General features: G+C 35.7%; 1 protein-coding gene across 4 annotated transcripts in view; it reads left to right on the plus strand.

The window, feature by feature from the left end:
* Positions 1 to 19,781, plus strand: part of LOC145248252 (putative E3 ubiquitin-protein ligase HERC1) — a 335,131-nt gene that overhangs the window by 223,648 nt on the left and 91,702 nt on the right. For 2 of the 4 annotated variants that reach the window (XM_080110122.1, XM_080110123.1), the window contains exons 47-48: positions 5,698 to 5,943; positions 16,729 to 16,920. In XM_080110122.1, the coding sequence (XP_079966248.1) occupies positions 5,698 to 5,943; positions 16,729 to 16,920 (438 nt within the window). The remainder of the gene's footprint in view (positions 1 to 5,697; positions 5,944 to 16,728; positions 16,921 to 19,781) is intronic. The other 2 variants (XM_080110124.1, XM_080110125.1) reach the window with 1 other exon arrangement.

Below are 19,781 nucleotides of genomic sequence, written 5' to 3' on the forward strand. Positions count from 1 at the left end.
TTCTCAGGTATATACCCATTGATATCTTATGTTTTTATGTAGAGTGATGTGGTTCTTGATTGATTACTTGTGTCTGTGTCGGATATATAATCGAGAGTCAAAACAATGAAAAGAATATGCTGTTGGCTTAGCCCTACTCATCTCTTATCAGAACATCAAGAATAATTTCCTAGGGTCGACTGTACTTTGCATCATACGTTCTTTTGGGAGGCAGGGGGTAGATAATTCCCATTCATACTCTTATTTTTGGTTTTTTTTTTTTTCTCACATTAATTGAACAAGAACTATTTATTTGGATTATTCGAATTCTTCGAACTACTGTTCCCATCTTGAATGTTATTTTCACAATGTTTCAGTTAATGTGATCTTCTTCAGGTGTACCTTTGTCAAACTCTGGAATCTTCACGGATTCTCAAACAAAACTCTTTATTTAATCCGCAGGGGTGGGGGGTAGCATGCTTTAGTTCCATCAGCCACGATTGAGTAGAAGTCTTAACTAATTTGCAATGACATATTGAGTTTAGAATTGAATTTTCAACCTCTGACCTTCTTTAGGTGTATCTTATCGAACTCTAAAATATTATTGCCGAACTCTGGAATCTGTACGGAATTTCGAAGAATCCGTGAGAGTAGTATGCTGTCATTCCATCAACTATGACTGGATAGAAATCCTAAACAATTCTCGATTGTATTGTGAGTGTTGTGTGCATTTAGGATTGACCTTCAACTTCCAGAAGAGTTTAACTTACAACTGAATTTTATCAAGTACTTTATCCACTATACCACGGTTGAGGGATTCTATATGAAATTCCGTGCAGATTCCAAGGTTTGAATAGAAGAAAAATGTTGGAGGTTACAATGACAGAAATGTTGTGAAAATAACACTAAAAATCAGAACAGTATTCCAAAGATTCTACGAATAATGAATCGAAAAAATTCAGCAACGTAATGACTTTTTCTATTTAGTAGATTTTTTTTTTAAATCTGCTTCTTCCAGAAAGAATAATATGAATTCCTGGACTTGCATTTAAATCAAATTTCTGAGTCTCAGAACTCACTAAATTAAAATGCTATCAACCTTACTGCATGAGGTATAATAAATTGGAGGGAAGGTATGAGTGTTCTATATTACAGGTTATTTTATGGCACAGTTGAAAAGCAGGATTGGAGGCTGATTGATAACGGTTTGAGTTTCAAAGATTTGTTGAAGGAAATTAGGTCTTGGGTCTACATGAACTAGATATCTTAATTATCTTGTGTATTTTATGAGCCAGACATATGTTAGCATTTACTCGGGTTTGCTCAGAATATGACGTGAACCACTGGAATATGGCAAGCACTGGCTAAGTGCCGGTCAAATTGATCAGCCAATCAGAAAGCAACAATGAGCGGGAGCACATTTATCCAATAAAAAGCCACATAATCAGCAGACGACTTTTGATAAATATTGGAAGAGAAAAATAAAAAAATTAATGAAATGTAAACCCTGGCGTATCTCACTGCAAACAATTTAACCATGATCGAAAAGCTGTTAAATGTTATTTCCTATCATTACCAATTGGAAGAACTAATCTTAACCCTAAATCCTACCCACTAACATAAAAAAAAAATTTAAACTTCCGATAAATTGTTATCTTTTATTTTTTTTTACCTTTACATTTTTATTTTTAAATTGTGATTTGTATCCAATGTATATTGCTATTTTCTGTTTTGTGGTGTTTGTAAGATTTGATCGGCAACGCTCGCCATATTCTGGTGGTTTATATCATGTTCCGGGATAACCTAAGCAGACATTTACATACACCCAGTTCACAAATGTACTAACACTGTTTTGTTTAATACTTGTTTAATATTTCCGCAACAAAAATGTGTTATTTTACTTTTTCTTTTAACACTTCTTTTGAGACTCAGATTTAGGTTGGAATGCTGTTCTGTATATTTTTCAAATTTGATTTAATTTCCTACAATATATATCGGTGTTACTACGTCAGATTGTGTGAAGATACTAACTTTTTAACCTGAAATGCACCGAACGTTGGTGTTATTGTTTTCTCCTTTCCCTTTGCAAAATTCAGTCATGTTCTGCAAAATCAAAAACAAGAATTTTTCTCTACAAAACAACCAAACCAACCATCATGAATATTTGAAGATACAAAAAATTGGAAGCATAAAATTTGTTTTTCATAAAATTACTGGATTCGGCATTAAATAACCTGGAAAGGATTGATATGCCGTAAAACAAAAAAACAAACCAAATACCATGAATAAATATTTGCTGATATAAAAAAAACTTGAAACATAAAAATCAAATCTTTTTCCAAAATTATTGGATTCAGCATTAAATAACCTGAAAAGGACTGATATAAATAATCAAACACCACGAATAAATATTTGAGGATATAAAAAACTTGAAACATAAAATCTTTTTTCCAAAATAACATGAAAAGGGTCGATGTACAAAAAAACAACCAAATCAAACCTGAGACATCTCTGCTTGCCACACGCAGAGATAAGCAGAGGATGATGGCTTCTGATGGTGATTCTTTCTAGATTTTCACCAAAGCTCTATAAGTCGAATATACCCGATACAACCATATTGAATAAGGGTGGAAACTAAGGAGTGGAGGGAGGAGGGTCTGTTGCTGGCTTCTTCTCTATACTCATTGTTTTTATTTTTTTTTTATTTTTTATTTCTAACACAAATACATTCATACATCCTAGAATAACTTATTTAAATCTGCCTTGTTTATTCTGTGCTTATAACCATATTGTCACTGCTTGTCGTTTTTATTTTTTTTTAATCCTTTTTTTTTTTTAAATTTTTTTTTGGTTTTTATAAATAAATGTTTGTAGAAAATATGTATTTGCAGGGAAGTCAAGTTTAGTTTTTTTGCCTTCTTAACAGTTTTTTAAGCGTTAAACTCAAATCAATGTTTCGAAAATGTTGAGATTTGTTGCTTGGATTACCGCAAACTACTGTTCTCATCTTGGCTGCTATTTTTCACAATTTTTCAACTGATGTAGCCGCAGACCTTCTTCGGGTGTCTATTTTCAAACTTGGAAACCTTCTAGTCAAACTAGTCTCTTTCTTCTCCTTACCACCTCTTTCTCACAGAAAAGACGTTGCAAATTTATCTCTGCTCTATCGTTATTTTCGTGACAGGTGCTCTACTGAGTTTTTGTCTGTGCCCCTCCCTCTGTAAAACATTTACAGCAAACACTCACCAATACTAGCTATAACAACTGTCACCAATTTTCCTTACTTACACCAATTTTCCTTAAACATTCACAGCAAACACTCACCAATACCAGTTACAACAACTGTCACCAATTTTCCTTACTTTCTATGCGTGCCTAAAACTAAATGCAGATTTTATTAGCAAAGTTCATTTCCTAGAACTACAATGTGTATGTAGAACACAGTACTGAGGGACTGCTTCTCAACTAACTAAAGCATAATTGTTTTTAAGTCTAATGTAAACAGGAGTTTGCTTTGGACCTTGATAAACGGTGACTTTCCTAGTAAAAAAAAAACAAAGCAAAAAGAAACACCATTGTGGATTAAATAAAGAGCTCAGTCCGACATGAAGATTGCCAAATTCAGCAAAATCCACCTGGAAGATGTCTGCAATTGCAGCCGAAACGTGAAAATACCAACCAAGATGAGCATAATAGTCTGAATAATCAAATCAACAGTAACAAATTTTGGTACTTGTCTACATTTTTGATCTTTTAAAACCAACGCATTTCAGGTGAAAACATGATATGCGTCATTTCAGGTGAAAACATAATATGCCTCATCGAAAACGTCATTATGCGTCATCGCGAAATTAGTTATAAATTCCAAAGATTACGAAGACTACTCCAGTAGAAAATGCGCTAGATGTATTTTTAACAAAGAAAAAAAATCATCCACAATTATGTTCTGATTAAAAATGTTGGACCCTTAATTTGAGTCGAGGGAGATAAGTCAGTTTGTCATACAGAATTGGTTGCAGAACTCTTCTACATAAAAACATGCGATAAAACTCAATAATTCAATAAACTCTATGATTTTTTTTTAATATCAATTTTCAACCCAAACAAAGTACAGTGCCACTTTGAAGTAGGGAGCTAATATCGGGGGCATAAGTTGCAGGGACATTATGAAGAGAGTTGAGCAGCAAGATGTCTGTTCACATTACACTTGAACTTCTACATGTCAGTACAGTTGAGAAAGCAGAATCCCAGAAGGGAGTTCTAAAATCTAGCAGTTCTGGGGAAGAAACTATTGGAGTAGAAGGCTTTCTTACACCTAGGGATCTCTAGTGTGTAGAGGTGGGATTTAGCTGCTTGTCAGGTTTGTCATGTGTATTTATGTCGAGGGGGTACAAGTGCTTGTAGCTAGTCAGAGCATTCACTATTAAAGTACTTGTAGAACTGGCAAATGAATGCAACATTTCATCAATGGGACAGAGGCTGAAGCTTAGATGGCATTTCAGGACCTATCAGGTTGGCGACTCTCTTTTGAACCACGAGTGGGAGACTAGTAACAGATGCACCAGTCCAAATATGTCAACATACATAGGCGAATGGTGGCCTATTCTATTTTTATTTGTAACTAGCGGGGGGTACTGGCGTTGCCCGGGTGTTTGGAGGTATGTGTGGTTTTGGGTAAATCAGAACACCCAGGTGTTTGTGTCGGGGCAGGGGGGGGGGCAGTTTAAAATAAAAAAAATGGTTTGGTAGTTAAGTATGAAGGATCGAACCCTTGAGTCGAAGTTGGAAATTAAAGTGTGAAAAAAAATGTGCAACGTTAACCACTAGGCCACCATGAAATAGTAACGGAAACATGATTGAATTGATTTAAGTATTACGAATCGGCAGGTGCGCGTACTTAATGAGGTCAACTTTGACTGCGAGGCAGTATTGTATTTACTGCAGGCAGCTTTTTTTTTATTTATTTTTTTTTTTGTTTCTCCAAGATGTGGGGAAAACCAGCTCCCCATAAAAAGGGGATTGTCCAAATTGAATAGCAGTTGTCTGATATAAGGAGGAACTCCACATTGATCAAAGCTGATTGCTTTCAGACATTTCCGGCGATTGCGACGGGGGAAAAATGCCACGAGAATTAGTTTCGTTTTATTATACGAAAAAGCTTAATGCACATGCGGCAATCGAAAATTGTTGAATATTTATCTTTTCAAAGTCGAGGAAATTAAATAGACAGGCGACCCCTGTTGTTAACTCATAGATATCATTTAGACGTGATATAAAAAGTTTTAAGATGAAGTGAGTCGACCGATCGCTTCTCAGAAAAAAAAGCCTTTCTCGAACATACACAAAAAGCGAACATACATACATACATACATTTTCGCTTTTATATATATAGATTATTTTTCTACTGGGTCATTGTTCATAATTTTTTGAACTTATACTAATTTCCACATGACACAGGAGTATGTAATGATGTTTCACCTGAAATGTGTTCGTTTAAAAGATCACGAACGTAAACTTAAATTTTATAACAAAAATCTTTTCTTATGAGTTGTTTAATAATTATTTACATATTCATAATACGCTTGACAATATTTCAGATCCCATATTTTGATCTGGATGCTCGGGTTTTATAAGTGTCTGTCTTTGAGATTGAAAATAAAAATGCTAGTTTTGTAACCGCAGACTGTCCATTAGTTTAATGTATCAAATGTTTTATAGGGAGTTGTCGTAATCATGGCTACAGTAGTTCGGCAGTGTATACAGATGACTGGCATGGAGGGACATGCGGTACAGGCTACCCATACTATTTATTATGCCCAGGTTGCCGGTCTCACTACTTGGAAATGTTTGGGAATTGTGGTTTGGGGCGTTCCTCTGATACAGGAAGTGTGCCTCCTCGAAAATCAGCACAGCTCCAGCAAACGGCCCCTGATTTTGTGTATCCTGGGGAATCTGTGAAGGATGGTATGTGAAATAAATCACTTTCTTATTCGTATATGTGAATATTTTTAATCGTATTAATTTCAATTTTTCAGTGTTAAGATAACGTTTAATTTGAATTATAGTTTTAGATCCTTCTTTTTTTTTTGTTGTTGAGATCATTGGTTCTTGTCGAGAATTCCCCCTAAATTAAAACAAAAATAAAGAGAAATTTGTGTCATGCATGTACCTGTGACGAAACGAAAATATATTCCAAAAATTACGTAAATTTGTCTGGTAGTTTAATTTGAAAATAAGAAAATAAATTTTTAAGCAACTAATGGGAATTTGTAGGGATTACAATTGCTATCTCCACGTTAAAAAAACGACCCTGGTGTCTAACTCTGTCCCGTGGGGAGGCATAGTAAATAGGTACAATTGCTATCTTGCAAGTTTCAATTAAGTTGAGTTATCTCCCTTTGTTTTTTTTTGTTTTTTTTTTAAGATTGTTTTCAAAATGCCGGAGAAGACATAAAATTTCATTTTCATATTTAAAAATAAAACTACTTGATCCATTTATATAATTTTTGAAATATGATTTTAATATAAGGGGAATTCTGGACAAGAAACATTATTTGTACACACCATTGGCCAAGTGTTGAGTTATCTCCCTTTCTTTTTTTACTTAAGATTGTTTTCAAAATGGCAGACAAGACAGCCATTCATAAAATTTCATTTTCTTCTCTAAAAATAAAACTACTTGATCAGTTTATATGATTTTTGGAATATGATTTTAATATAAGGCGAATTTTAGACAAACAAATTATCTGTGGACATCATTGGCCAAGTGGGTAAAAAATTGCCCTTTTCAATTTGCAAGTAAATATCTTACCTGTTAAATGTGCCAGATTTTAAATTGCTGAAAAACAGACATTTTCTTGGTCATTAGTGTGAAAAAAACAATCAGAAAAAAAATCATATGGTTCTGAATTTTTGAGATGAGGATTAATTTTACTTGCTATTATTTGGATTCTTCAGACTACTGTTCTCACCTTCAGCGTCATTTTCACAACGTTTTGGCTGATGTGACCTTCGACCTTCAGGTGTATCAAGTGAGTTTGACAGAAACATTCCCGAGTTCAACAAGCATACACCTGAAGAATGACGGTGGTTACATTGACTGGAACGTTGTGAAAATAACATTCAAGAATCCAAATAATACGAGAAATATTTTGTTCTGTTCTAGCTATAAAATTGTATTATGTTTTTTTAATTTTTGAGATGGGGATTGGTTATTTGTATTATTATTATTTGGAAAAATCAATTGTAAAAGTGACCTTCTTCTGAAGGTTGAAGGTTCAATTCTCAGTGTGGGTAACCGAAAAATACAAATACGAATTATTTAGGACCTATATCCAATCATGGCCAGAATGAGAGCATGCTACCTTCTTGAAGTAAATAAAGGATTCTGTTTTAAATTTCATCCAAATTCCCGAGTTCGATAGAAACATTCCGAAAGTTCAATAAGATACATCTGAAGAAGGTTGGAGATTACATCAACCGAAACGTCGTGAAAATAACACTCAGAATGAGAACAGTAGTACAATTAATCTAAATAAAATTGTATTTTAAATAAAACAAAATATCTGTTATGAGTCTAAACATTGAAAATAATTCAACACGCACCAAATATGTCGTAAGTTGGAGTACTGTTGTCACTTCTGGAAAGGAGCTGCTCAGAGCACCTTCTCCTGCCTTAACAAGGTACAAAATAGGCTTCAAAATCTAGTGAGCAATGCCTATTACTCCTCTATACAACCTCTTTCTCACAGAAAATATGTTACTAGTCTATTTCCACTCTATCGTTATTTTCATAGCAGGTGCTCGACTGAACTTCAATCTATGATCCCCTCCTGCAAAACATTTGCAGCAGACACTCGTCTAGTTACAACCACGGTCAACAATTTCCCTGAGTTTCTATCTATGCCTAAAAGTAAGCGCAAATTCCAAACAAAGTTTCTCTCCTAGAACTGCCCACGTATGGAACTCTGTACCACAATGCTGCTTCCCATTTGACTACAACATGGTAGCTTTCAAGTTCAATGTAAACAAGTTTTTGTGGAACCATTTTTTTAAATAATCAAATTCTACCAAAAGGCACCACTACTGATTATTCATGGTGTTATCTCATTGACCACCTTACACCTGTGAAGAAGGTAGGTTCTCTCTACCGTGCTAGAAAGCTACTAACGCCCGAAAGTATCCTGCACCTCTATAAGGCCACCATTTGCTCATGTATGGAGTATTGTTGTCATATTTGGGCTGGTGCATCTGCTACTAGTCTTTTGCTCCTAGACAAGGTTCAGAAGAGAGTTGCCAACCTGATAGGTCCTGAACTGTCATCTAAGCTTCAGCCTCTATCCCATCGACGAAATGTTGTATCCCTCTGTCTGTTCTACAAGTACTTTAAGGGTGCTTGCTCTGATGAACTGCGACCACTTGTACCCCCTCGACATAAATACACATGACAAACCCGACAAGCAGCTAAATCCCACCCCTTCACAGTAGAGATCCCTAGATATAAGAGAGCCTTCTACTCCAGTAGTTTCTTCCCCAGAACCGCTAGACTTTGGAATTCCCTTCCGGGGCCCTGCTTCGCCAACTGTACTGACATGCAGAAGTTCTAGTGAACTGACATCTTGCTGCCCAACTTCCTACATAGTACACCTGTAGCTTATGTCCCTGATAGTAGCCCCCTTCATCAAAGTGGCAACGTGCCTTGTTTGGGGTGAAAATGTAATAAAAAAAAAAAAAAAGAAGTTAGAATGATAATGTATTATCAATAATTAGGAGTTAAGAGGAGTGGAGTTATTGCCCCCTATCCCGGCTTCTCAATGTAAGACAGTGAGACTAAGAATCAGAAGACAGAGTGACCCAACTGTACTGGGCTGGGAGACTCTGCTTTGTTCCCCACTGGACTGCATGTTGTTGAAAGTCTGACCTGCAAAATTAGGGTTGAAAACTGACCCTCAAACTTAGGCTTAGTGACTAAACTTAAGAATCATCCAGATTGATGAAAGGGTGCCATCCACACACCAATATTAACGGTCCAAGTTGAGACTTGTGAAGAATCTCTATGAATAGTTATTGTTGTGTTATCCAAAAGACCAGTCGTTAGTTTTTCTTTTTTTTGGCCTTTGCTCCTCAGTGATACAGACTTTGACGGCAGTGCTAGACGATTTGCCCTTTCAATCTTTTTACCAACTTTGAGGAACTGGTGCTTCACCTGACAGGATCTTTCAACACGCAGGTGACTGCCAAACACCAAGAGACCAGAACGGCCAAATGTGGTGACATCGTTGGAGGAGCGAGAGAAGTACAGAGTGGTCTTTGATGACTTCCTTGTAAAATAATAATTTAAAAACAATATTATAATTTAACAGGTGCAACTTGTATCAACACTTTGTTACTTTTGTCAGTAACAAAATTGGTGACAAACCCGAAACATGGCAGTGCCAGTAGAAGATTGCAAGCATTCAAAATATGCCAGTCTTTTCGGCAGATTTTTATAGCAAGCAATCACTGGAGATGAGTGGAATAATTGGTCCCGCCATATGAGACTTCCTCAACTGCCTGGGTTTATCATTCAATCACACACCACACTGGAGGCTCTTGTGAATGGACTTGGTTTTATAAGCGCCCCTCCATTGCTGTTATTCAAGCAAATGCTTCAAGCCTATTTTCATTGGTCCTGGTTTTGACCTTAAAAGATATCTAATGGTGAGGTTGCTTTTGGAGAATATGAAGTTGCCCCTTAGTTACCATTGCTCCTAATTCCAATTTGGCTTGATTTGGTAATACCTGTTAGTGCATCTGGTATTACCAGATTAGGCTGTCTGAAGATGCTGCCTTCCTGACCAAAAATCCACCAAATGTTGATGTTATTGTTTTTTTTTTTTTTTTTTTCTATTTCTAAAATTCAATCACGTTCTGTGGAGTCAAAAACAAAATAATTTCTATAATCGCATTATTCTTATATCCGAAATGTTCCAAGTTTGAGCACTACTGCTTCCTTGCAGCAAGCACATGCCAACTGTGGCCACTTATTTCTATGCTGTTCCACACCATTTCCACATTTTTTTATTATTAGATATCCAATATCATTTACATTTTTTTTTAATAAGTGACTTTATCAGAGATTGAACTCCCCATCTCTAGTTAAAATTAACTCTAGACTATCTCTTAATCAGTCTTTATCCACTCTTCCTAATTCCATGTCACTTTTTTTTTTTTTAAGATATTTTCTACAAGGTAACTTGAAAAAAAAAATGCCAACCATGGAATTATCAATCCAACCATATTTAGTACAAAGAAGTTTTACTCTCTACTTGATTTGACCATTAATTTTCAGACATGAATCTCCAACAGACTTTGTTTTATTACTGTTAAATGATATGGATAGGGGGACACTTTGATGAATATCTCATCAGTTTATTTGTATGATATATGGTTGAATTATGAGTTTTATTAATGATTCCTTGTCTGGCATTTTTTTTTTTTTTTTTGTGAGGGTTACCCTATTTCTAAAAATCATAGTTCGTGGCTACTTTGATCATCTCATCAGTTTATTTATACAAAATATGATTGGATTATGAATTAATGATTCCATGGAGGGGATTTTTAAGGAGGGTCACCTTATTTCTAAAACATATGGAAACAGAATTTGAGTAATGAATGAAATACTGTTTCAGATTTCCAGAAAATACTTGAAGCAGGAGAGTATAGTGGCTAAAATGTGAAAACTTCAAGATGACAACAGTTTGAAATTTATAAATAATGATTGTAATTTTTGGTTTCTCATTTCTTCATCATCCAAGCAAGTCCTGCCAGATCAGGCTGTTTGAAGATATCAGCTTCCTGATTTAAATGCACCAAATATTGATGCTATTACGAGAGGATTAGAATGATAAATGGAATTAACAAAATTTTATTTCTCATGAAGATGGTTTATGGAAAATATTTGCTGACATTGAATTTAAAGGCAACCATATTGAAACATGCAGGGTAGCAGTTCCATGGTAATAGTCCCACATGGGGAATGTTTTTGAAAAGATTTGTTAATGGAAATGCAGTTTGATATTAAGCACATGAAAGAACAACGGAAAATTCTTTTTGTAGTTGCTGTAGATGGACGAGTTTTTGTAGTGAACGTCTTATAGAAGAAGGAAAGCTTTGCATCATTAAAAATAACTAACAATAGGGTTCAACTCATAATGATTGTAATTTTTGGTTTCTCATTTCTTGATCATCCAAGCAAGTCCTACCAGATCAGGCTGTCTGAAGATATCAGCTTCCTGACTTAAACGCACCAAATATTGATGTTATTGATTTTTTTCCTTTCCCTTTACAAAACTCAATCATGTTCTGCAAAGCCAGAATCAACAGTTTTTCTCTACAAATGATTGATTTGCCATAAAACAAAATTACTAAACCGAACCAAACGCCATAAATAAATATGAGGGTCATTCCAAAAGTTAAGCCTCTTATTATTTTTAATCCAATAAGTCAAAGAGCTATGAAGATGGAATGTTACCATTAAAATAAGCAACCTTTTATGCTCCAGAATTTAATTTTTTTTTACATAGTCACCACCATTTTAGATGTACTTTTTGCTAGGAATTCAGTGACACATTGCTGCTTCTGACACACATTCATGACAGGGGTTATTTTCTTAATCTTACACCATCAATATCTGCAACAGAGAGATAAAATTTTCATTTCAGTCCTCATAACAATGCAATTTGCAATCCTCTCAGGCAGGATAGTAAAATAAGGAGGCATTAGTTTTAGAATGTCCCAAGTATTTGAAGAAATATTTAAAGAACTGGACAGGGTTCAAAAGAGAGTCGCCAACCTGATAGGTCCTGAACTGTCATCTAAGCTTCAACCTCTGTCCCATCGACAAAATGTTGCATCCCTCTGTCTGTTTTACAAGTATTTTAATGGTAGATGCTCCTATGAACTACAAGACCTTGTACCCCCCTCAACACCTGACAAACACGAAAAGCAGCAAAATCCCACCTCTACATAATAGAGATCCCTAAATGTAAGAAAGCCTTCTACTCTAATAGTTTCTTCCCCAGAACTGCTAGGCTTTGTAAATCCTTTCCGAGCTCCTGCTTTCCCAACTGTACTGACATGCAGAAGTTCAAGTGTAATGTAAACAGACATCTTGCTGCTCAACTCCCTACATAGTATCCCTGCAAATTATGTGCCTGATAGTAGCCCTAACATCAAAGTGGCACTGGGCTTTGTTTGGGGTGAAAATGTAATTTAAAAAAAAAAAAAAAAAAAAAAATCTTGAAGCATAAACTTTTTTTCCCAAACATTACTTAGTCCGTTATTAAATAACCTGGAAAGGGTTGATATGCTGTTAAACAACCAAACTAAACCGATTGTACGAGAAAGATTTCTTTTATAGAAACTGTATAAAATTATCATAGAATTCATTCTAGAATGTTTCAGTTTTATAAAAAATAAAAAAAAAATAAAAAATAAAAATCAATATATTTTTTAAATTTTTTATTCATAATATAAACCTGAGTGTTTTCTTTCTACAGACATGAATCTCCAACAGACTTTGTTTTATTACTGTTAAATGATATGGATAGGGGGACACTTTGATGAATATCTCATCAGTTTATTTGTATGATATATGGTTGAATTATGAGTTTTATTAATGATTCCTTGTCTGGCATTTTTTTTTTTTTTTGTGAGGGTTACCCTATTTCTAAAAATCATAGTTCGTGGCTACTTTGATCATCTCATCAGTTTATTTATACAAAATATGATTGGATCATGAATTAATGATTCCATGGAGGGGATTTTTAAGGAGGGTCACCTTATTTCTAAAACATATGGAAACAGAATTTGAGTAATGAATGAAATACTGTTTCAGATTTCCAGAAAATACTTGAAGCAGGAGAGTATAGTGGCTAAAATGTGAAAACTTCAAGATGACAACAGTTTGAAATTTATAAATAATGATTGTAATTTTTGGTTTCTCATTTCTTCATCATCCAAGCAAGTCCTGCCAGATCAGGCTGTTTCAGCTGTATAATATATACATAATAGTTTCAATTAAAAATGTTTCAGATTTTTTTTTTAGATGAAATTTGTTAATTTGTATTAGCTGGATTACTTTTCTCATCTAGGATTATACCAGGTGCGGCAGAAATACCTTTTTTTTTTCTTTTTTTTTTTTTTTTTTTTTTACAAGGTGGTCACCACTTATCAAGGCCTGGAAGCCACTCAGGGATAAGGGTTATTGTAAGTACAGTACGTTAGTGTGGATATTTAAAGTGTCTACTTAAGGGGGCGGTTCATCAGGAATTTGTTAACGTTGGACTTGAAGACATCCAAGTTGTAATTAGGAGGGAAGCAGGCAGACGGAACAGAGTTCCACAGGCATGCAGTTCTAAGAAAGAAGCTTTGTTCATGGAATCTACGTTTTGATTTAGGCATAGATAAAGAGTGGGGAAAGTTTTTGACAGTGGATTCAGCTAGACGGGTGTTTTTCGTAAAAGATTGGCGAGGGGGGGACCAGAGATTGGAGTTCAGATGAGCACCTACCATGGAAATAACGATAAAACAAAGATAGGCTTGCAACATCTCTTCTGTAGGAGAGAGGTTGCAGGGAAGAGAAAAGGGCATCCCCCACTAAGCCACAAAGTCTATTTTCTACTCTGTCAAGGCAGGATAGGCTGTTTTTAGCAGCTCCTGCCCAGATATGGCAGCAGTATTCCATCCTTGGACGTACTTGGTCCCACATTTTGTCATGCGATCTTCCCAGTCGTGCTCTTGCAGTTTCTGAGCAATCATTAAATTGCATGGATGGAACTGCATATCAGACAATCCCAACGCCAAAGTATGTTTATGAGCTGAACATGTAGGAAACTTGAGTAATAGAAAGTCACACAGTTTGAATACTGTCTGGCGTTTGAGTGTTTCCAGGTGGCTTTAAGTGCCGCACCTGTAGCTCTGAAATTTGCAACTGATAGCTGTATCGATTTTTCTATCTGGAACAGCATCATGACATCCTAACTTGTAATGAACTCGGAAAGCTATCTGTGTTACAATTACAGATTCACCATTCTTCAAAAATATTTCTACAGTAAAAATATGATGTGTACCAAACCAAACCAAACCATATTGTTTGATGAGGGTACCTGAAAAAAAATAAAAAATGGCAAGTTATTAGCTAAACGAAAACATCATTGGTACTAGCATAAGCTCATTAGCAACATTAAAGTTGAAAGTTTAAAATGTGGAAAGTATTTCTGCTGCACCCTGTATTTTCACAACCTTTTAACTCCTGTAACTTCTGACCATCTTCGAGTGTGTCTTGTGAAGCGGGGGAATCTCTACAAAATTTTGAACTGAACCTGGATGCAATAAGAATAATTGATTTTGTGAATTTTTTTTTTTGTTTATGGAAATCACTCAAGACAGAGCATGAAGCCATTCGATGTAAGGAGCTGACAAGAATGAAAGACGATTATTGCAAAGACAGGAGTGGCCTTAATCTTAAAAAAAAAACAAAAAAACACTACAGTAGGAGAAAAATAGTCACCAGGAAGAAAGTTCTCCAAGCCTGCAGTTCTTGGAAAGCATCTACTGGACTAAAAAGTTGTATTACAGTGGGATAATAAAACAGCGAACTGATGGACACTAGATCGAGTTAAATGAGTTGAAACAAAGGAAGTAAGGAATAGATTAGACAATTCTGAAGAACACGTGCCATCATAGTATTTGTAGAAAATACTTGGGTTAGCAACATCACGTCTGTGAGAGAGAGAGGTTGCAGAGATGAGAAAAAAGAATGAGGCCAATCAAATTACAGATACGTTTTTGCACGTTACCAGGAACCTTCAAATCTGACACAGATTCACCAGTCCAAATATAACAACAATACTCCATACATGGTTTGATAGTAGATTTGTAGAGACGGAGAATAGCGTCAGGTGTGAGAAATGCGTTTAGAGCGATAGAGGGAACCGATTTTATGAGAAGCAGAAAAAGCAATGGATTTAAAACTCCAAAAACGATTTGATGAGACAAAAAGACTAAAGTTTTAAAGTCGATTTCGCACCAAGAGCAGAGACATTCGTAAGAATCTGAGGAAGAAAAAGGGACACGCCTATGATTGAAGGACAATAGTTTAGTCTTAACAGGATTAAACGAAACAAGGCATGTCTTACTTCAATCCATAATAGAACCCAAATCAACTTCTAGATCAACTACATATATAGATTAAATGGTTCTTTAAAAGCAAATTTATTGGCCACAAAATAGCAAATTACAGCAAGCCATCTAAGAATATTTTATCCAGGTACCATTTGACTAGTTGTTCAGGGTCATTTTAAACCTGGATATGATAAACATCATCACAATCTCTGGCATGTCGTTCCTTTTCTCTTCTCTCTTTTGCAAGCGTCTGTTGTGACTGACAATGCTATAGAGGTCAAAACTATGGTGTCTTGGATCGACGTATTTTGAGGGTTTTTTTTTTAGGTTTTCTGTCTCCCCTCTCTTTCCTGGCATGAATTTTGGTTCACCAAGCATCCTTATTCTGGGATAATGCTGTCCATTGTTCACATTCCACACCGAAATCCCTGAGATCTCGCTTTAGCACATCCTTGAATCTGAAACACAGACGCCCAACAGGCCAAGTACCCTCTTTCAAAACACTATGTAATACATTGTGAGGTAGGCGTTCACATGACATTCGGTTTACATGGCCTGCCCACTGAAGCCTCATAAACTTAAGTCTCAAGGAAAGTGCACGCAAACATGTCGTCTGAAGAGCTTTTTCCTTCTCATTCTGTCCTCCCATGTCACACCAATGATTGATCGGAGCCATCTTGTATGGAAGGCACTAAGTTGTTCCAGGGGATAGAATTACAGACAGAATACCGCCTTTCTTCTGTTGAGATAGAAATGACTATAGCACATCTGCATAGATAGCAACTATGTGTTGGGGCGAAAAACTCCTAAATTTACATTCATGTTGATGATGCTGCATGTCAGAATCAGGTCATGAGTTTCGAGAACTTCAATTGTGTCTTACTTCTAACAGTAATGAACTAAAAATTCTCAAAACTTGTAGGAAATTATTGGTGAACAAAACGACTTTAGTTTCTGTGATAGAATGCAAGTACTTGGCATCGTAAAAAATATTTAGAATGACTTTCCTGTGAATGCTCAGGATAATCAGGCAAGTGGTTAACTTGTTTTTTTTTTATGTTAAAACAAAAAAAAACATAATCTCATGAGTAAATACATTTTATATTCAAAACAAATTCCCATTAATTGCTTAAAAATCATTTTCTTTATAAAAATAAAACTACTTGATCAATTTATGACTTTTGGAATTTGATTATTTTCATTTTTTTTTTGTCATGGGTACATATATCATACAAATTTACTTTTTGTTTTTTTTAATATGGAGGGAAATCTGGACAAGAACCATAAATAAAATGAGTGCAATTCATATTTTATGAATTTGGAAATTTTTGGAATTTAAACATTTTTACTGATTTTGGAAATGTTGATTCATTTAAAATATACGTTATATATGATTTGTTTGTTCGGTTTAAACATCCGTTATATATGAATCATTTGTTTGTCTAAAACATCTGTTATAATTTGTTTGTTTAAAACATCTGTTATATATTATTCATTTGTTCATTTAAAACATCCATTATATACGAATCGTCTGTTCCTTTAAAACATCAATCATATACGAGTCATTTCCATTTTATTTTTCAGATGATTTAGTTTTCCTTAGTAGTGAAACCCCAGTCGAGAAAATACCAGTAAATGATGCAGAGAAACTCCTTGTTCGACTCGGCCTCTCAGAAAGACGTCCAGCACCTGATGTGGTGCAGTTCACTGAATCTGATCCCCTGGGAGAAAAGTTGGTCACTGTTCATTCAAGTGATGATTTAGTCACTACACTCGGTAAGTTTTTTTGTTTTTTGCTTTACCGGTCTTTTATTTTAATAAGATTTGATATAGTGTTGTCATTTTTGATGAACCTTACGTGCAATTTTCCATTTTTAACCTTATTTAACACGCACATCTGTACAAAGCCACAATGGAGTATTTTTGCCACATCTGGGTTGATGCATCTCTCACTAGTCTCTCACTCTTAGACAGGGTTCAAAAGTTGTCTAAAATCTAATCCTGGTCCTCCATTATAAAACAAGCAAAAACCATTGTCTCATTGCTGCAGTGTTGCATCCTTGTGCCTGTTTTACAAGTACTTTAATGAAATGTGCCCTGATGAACTCATAACACTTGTGTCCCCCTGTCACACACATATTCCCAACTAACCCGTCAAGCAGCAATATCCTTCCTCACTTCACTATTGAGGTCTCTAGATACTAGAAATGTGTGAAACAGCACTAACCCTATTTGGGTTTAACCGGTTTCCTCCAAAGGAGGAAGTTCCAGGGGAGTATGAAATTCACAAGCGGTCCCATATATATTCCCCCCATTAAAGTAGATGACGGCATCGGGTTTTTGCAACTCTTGCAGGGAGGTGTCGACGCCCTCCTACATGCAGTGTCTGGAATTCCCAAATTGGTCACCCATTTTCTGACAGGAACTGGTGTGTCAATGTGATTATGCCGTATACACCGGGAATCTTTCTATTTAAATATTTTCTTCCCTCAATCTACTAGACTTTGGAATTCCCTCTCTATTCCTGCTTGGCGGACTCCTCTTATTAATATTTCCTCACTGAGCTCTCCATTTATTCTAACTGTTGCCTTTTTGTCTCTAATAGATGTTGCTCAGAATTCTAAGGTCTTTCCCTTCAATGTCTAGTTTATTTAGCATATTGAATAGGTCTTCATGTCTTACTTTATCAAAGGCTTTTGAGAAATCAATAAAACACAGGTAAACGTCTTTCTGCATCTCTGTACATCTTTTGTGTCAGCATTGTCATTGTGAATATGGCTTTTGTTGTTTACTTGTCTGCGACAAATCCAAATTGCACTTCTGATATTTCAGATCGTTATTTGTTTTGCATTAGTATTTTCAGTAGCAGCTTCAATGTATGGCTCCTATGACATTCACAGGTCGGTTGTTCTAGGTTTCTTGGTGAGTGTGATGAATGTGGAGATAAACACGTCTGGGAATCTTTCCAGTATCATTTCAACATTAGACTCATGAATAAAAGCTGTTTCTTAAAATATCTCAATAATGGCATACGTAAAGAGTTTGATGATCTAAGAAAGAATCTTTTAAAAATTTTACAATTGACCAAAAATAGGGAAGTTATTTTTGTACCTCACATGTTTTGATATTCATCCCTTTTTACCATAATTTTTTACACTATTTTTTTCAGTAAAAATGTTATATCTTTGTTAAAACACAAAATTAAGAAATTTGTCATAAGTGTACTTTTGTGCAGAGAATCAGAATATGCCAAGAAATTCATGGTTTCTGAGTAATCTGCAGTAAAATGCACATTGCCAGGAACTTTGTTGTAAATTTTACCCTTTGCGATCAGGGTCGCCTACTCCCTGTATTCCGTACTGTGACTGAAAACACACTAAGCGACATACAAATGTATGTAATGTTGCTAAGCTTATCAAAAACCTTGATTCTAGTAAAGCAACTGGCCCCAACGGCATTCCAGTCATAGTGCTCAAAAAGCCCATCAATCAATCAAAACTAGCTTCTATACTTACAAAGCTGTTTAAACGTTGCCTTAAGAGAAATGCTTCCCAACACCTTGGAAAACCTCATCAGTTTGCCCTGTATCTAAAACTTTTGGTGATCGATCATCTCCCTCTCAGTACAGACCAGTCAGTCTCCTGTGTGTTATAAGTAAGTTGCTGGAATCTGTGATAAACAGAAGTGGTCAACCACCTCGGCAAAAATAACCTGCTCAATGACATGCAGTATGGTTTCTATTCTGCGAGATCTACAGCTGATGTACTGTTATATCACACAGGATTAGCATATCGCTCGATGAACATTTCTCTAGAGCAATAGTTCTTGACATATCAAAAGCTTTTGAGTGTGAGATAAAGGCCTGCTTCACAAGATCGCCAGCTATGGAATAGCCGGGAATGTCCTCTCAGTTATAAAAAAATTTATCTTTCTCATAGGCTTATAAGAGTTGATGGGCAGAAACCAGAAACTCAATATATTAACGCTGGTGTCCCTCCAGATTCCATCTTGGGTCCAGCCCTATTCCTGATCTTCATCAATGACCTTCCAAATCTCATTCATAGGTCATTCATAGACATTTATGCAGATGACATGACAATCTATGGCGACACTTCAAAGGCCAGTAATGACAAAGATCTTTCTGATTCTCACTCTTCTGATCTTGAGAACGTGGTGCAATGGGGAACCGGTGGTTGGTTAATTTTAATGCATTGAAAACCAAGCTCCTCTCCTTTCATAATAATCACTCTGACCCCCACCATGCCCCAATTAAAATGAATGGCTCTTGTCTTGGAGAAGCCCCATGTCATGATAAGCTTCTGGGACTGACATTCACTCCTGATCTGAAATGGAACATATACATGAAATCTCTTGCCAAGATCGCTGAAAAAATGATCGGATCACTCTACTGCTCCAGTAATTATTTTACTCCTGATGCAATCCTCTATCTGTATAAGAGCCAGGTGCACCTTACAATGGAGTACTGTTGCCACATCTGGGCAGGAGTGCTCAGCACGCCCTATCCTGCTTTGATAGTTCAAAACCAACTTCAAAACCTAGTAGGTGATGCCTTTTTTTTCCTTGCAACTTCTTTCCCACAGATTGGGTGCCGTCAGCCTGTTTCTGCTTTATCACTA

Source organism: Euprymna scolopes, chromosome 26 (assembly GCF_053919585.1).
Source record: "Euprymna scolopes isolate OS-2025 chromosome 26, ASM5391958v1, whole genome shotgun sequence".
Taxonomy (NCBI): domain Eukaryota; kingdom Metazoa; phylum Mollusca; class Cephalopoda; order Sepiida; family Sepiolidae; genus Euprymna; species Euprymna scolopes.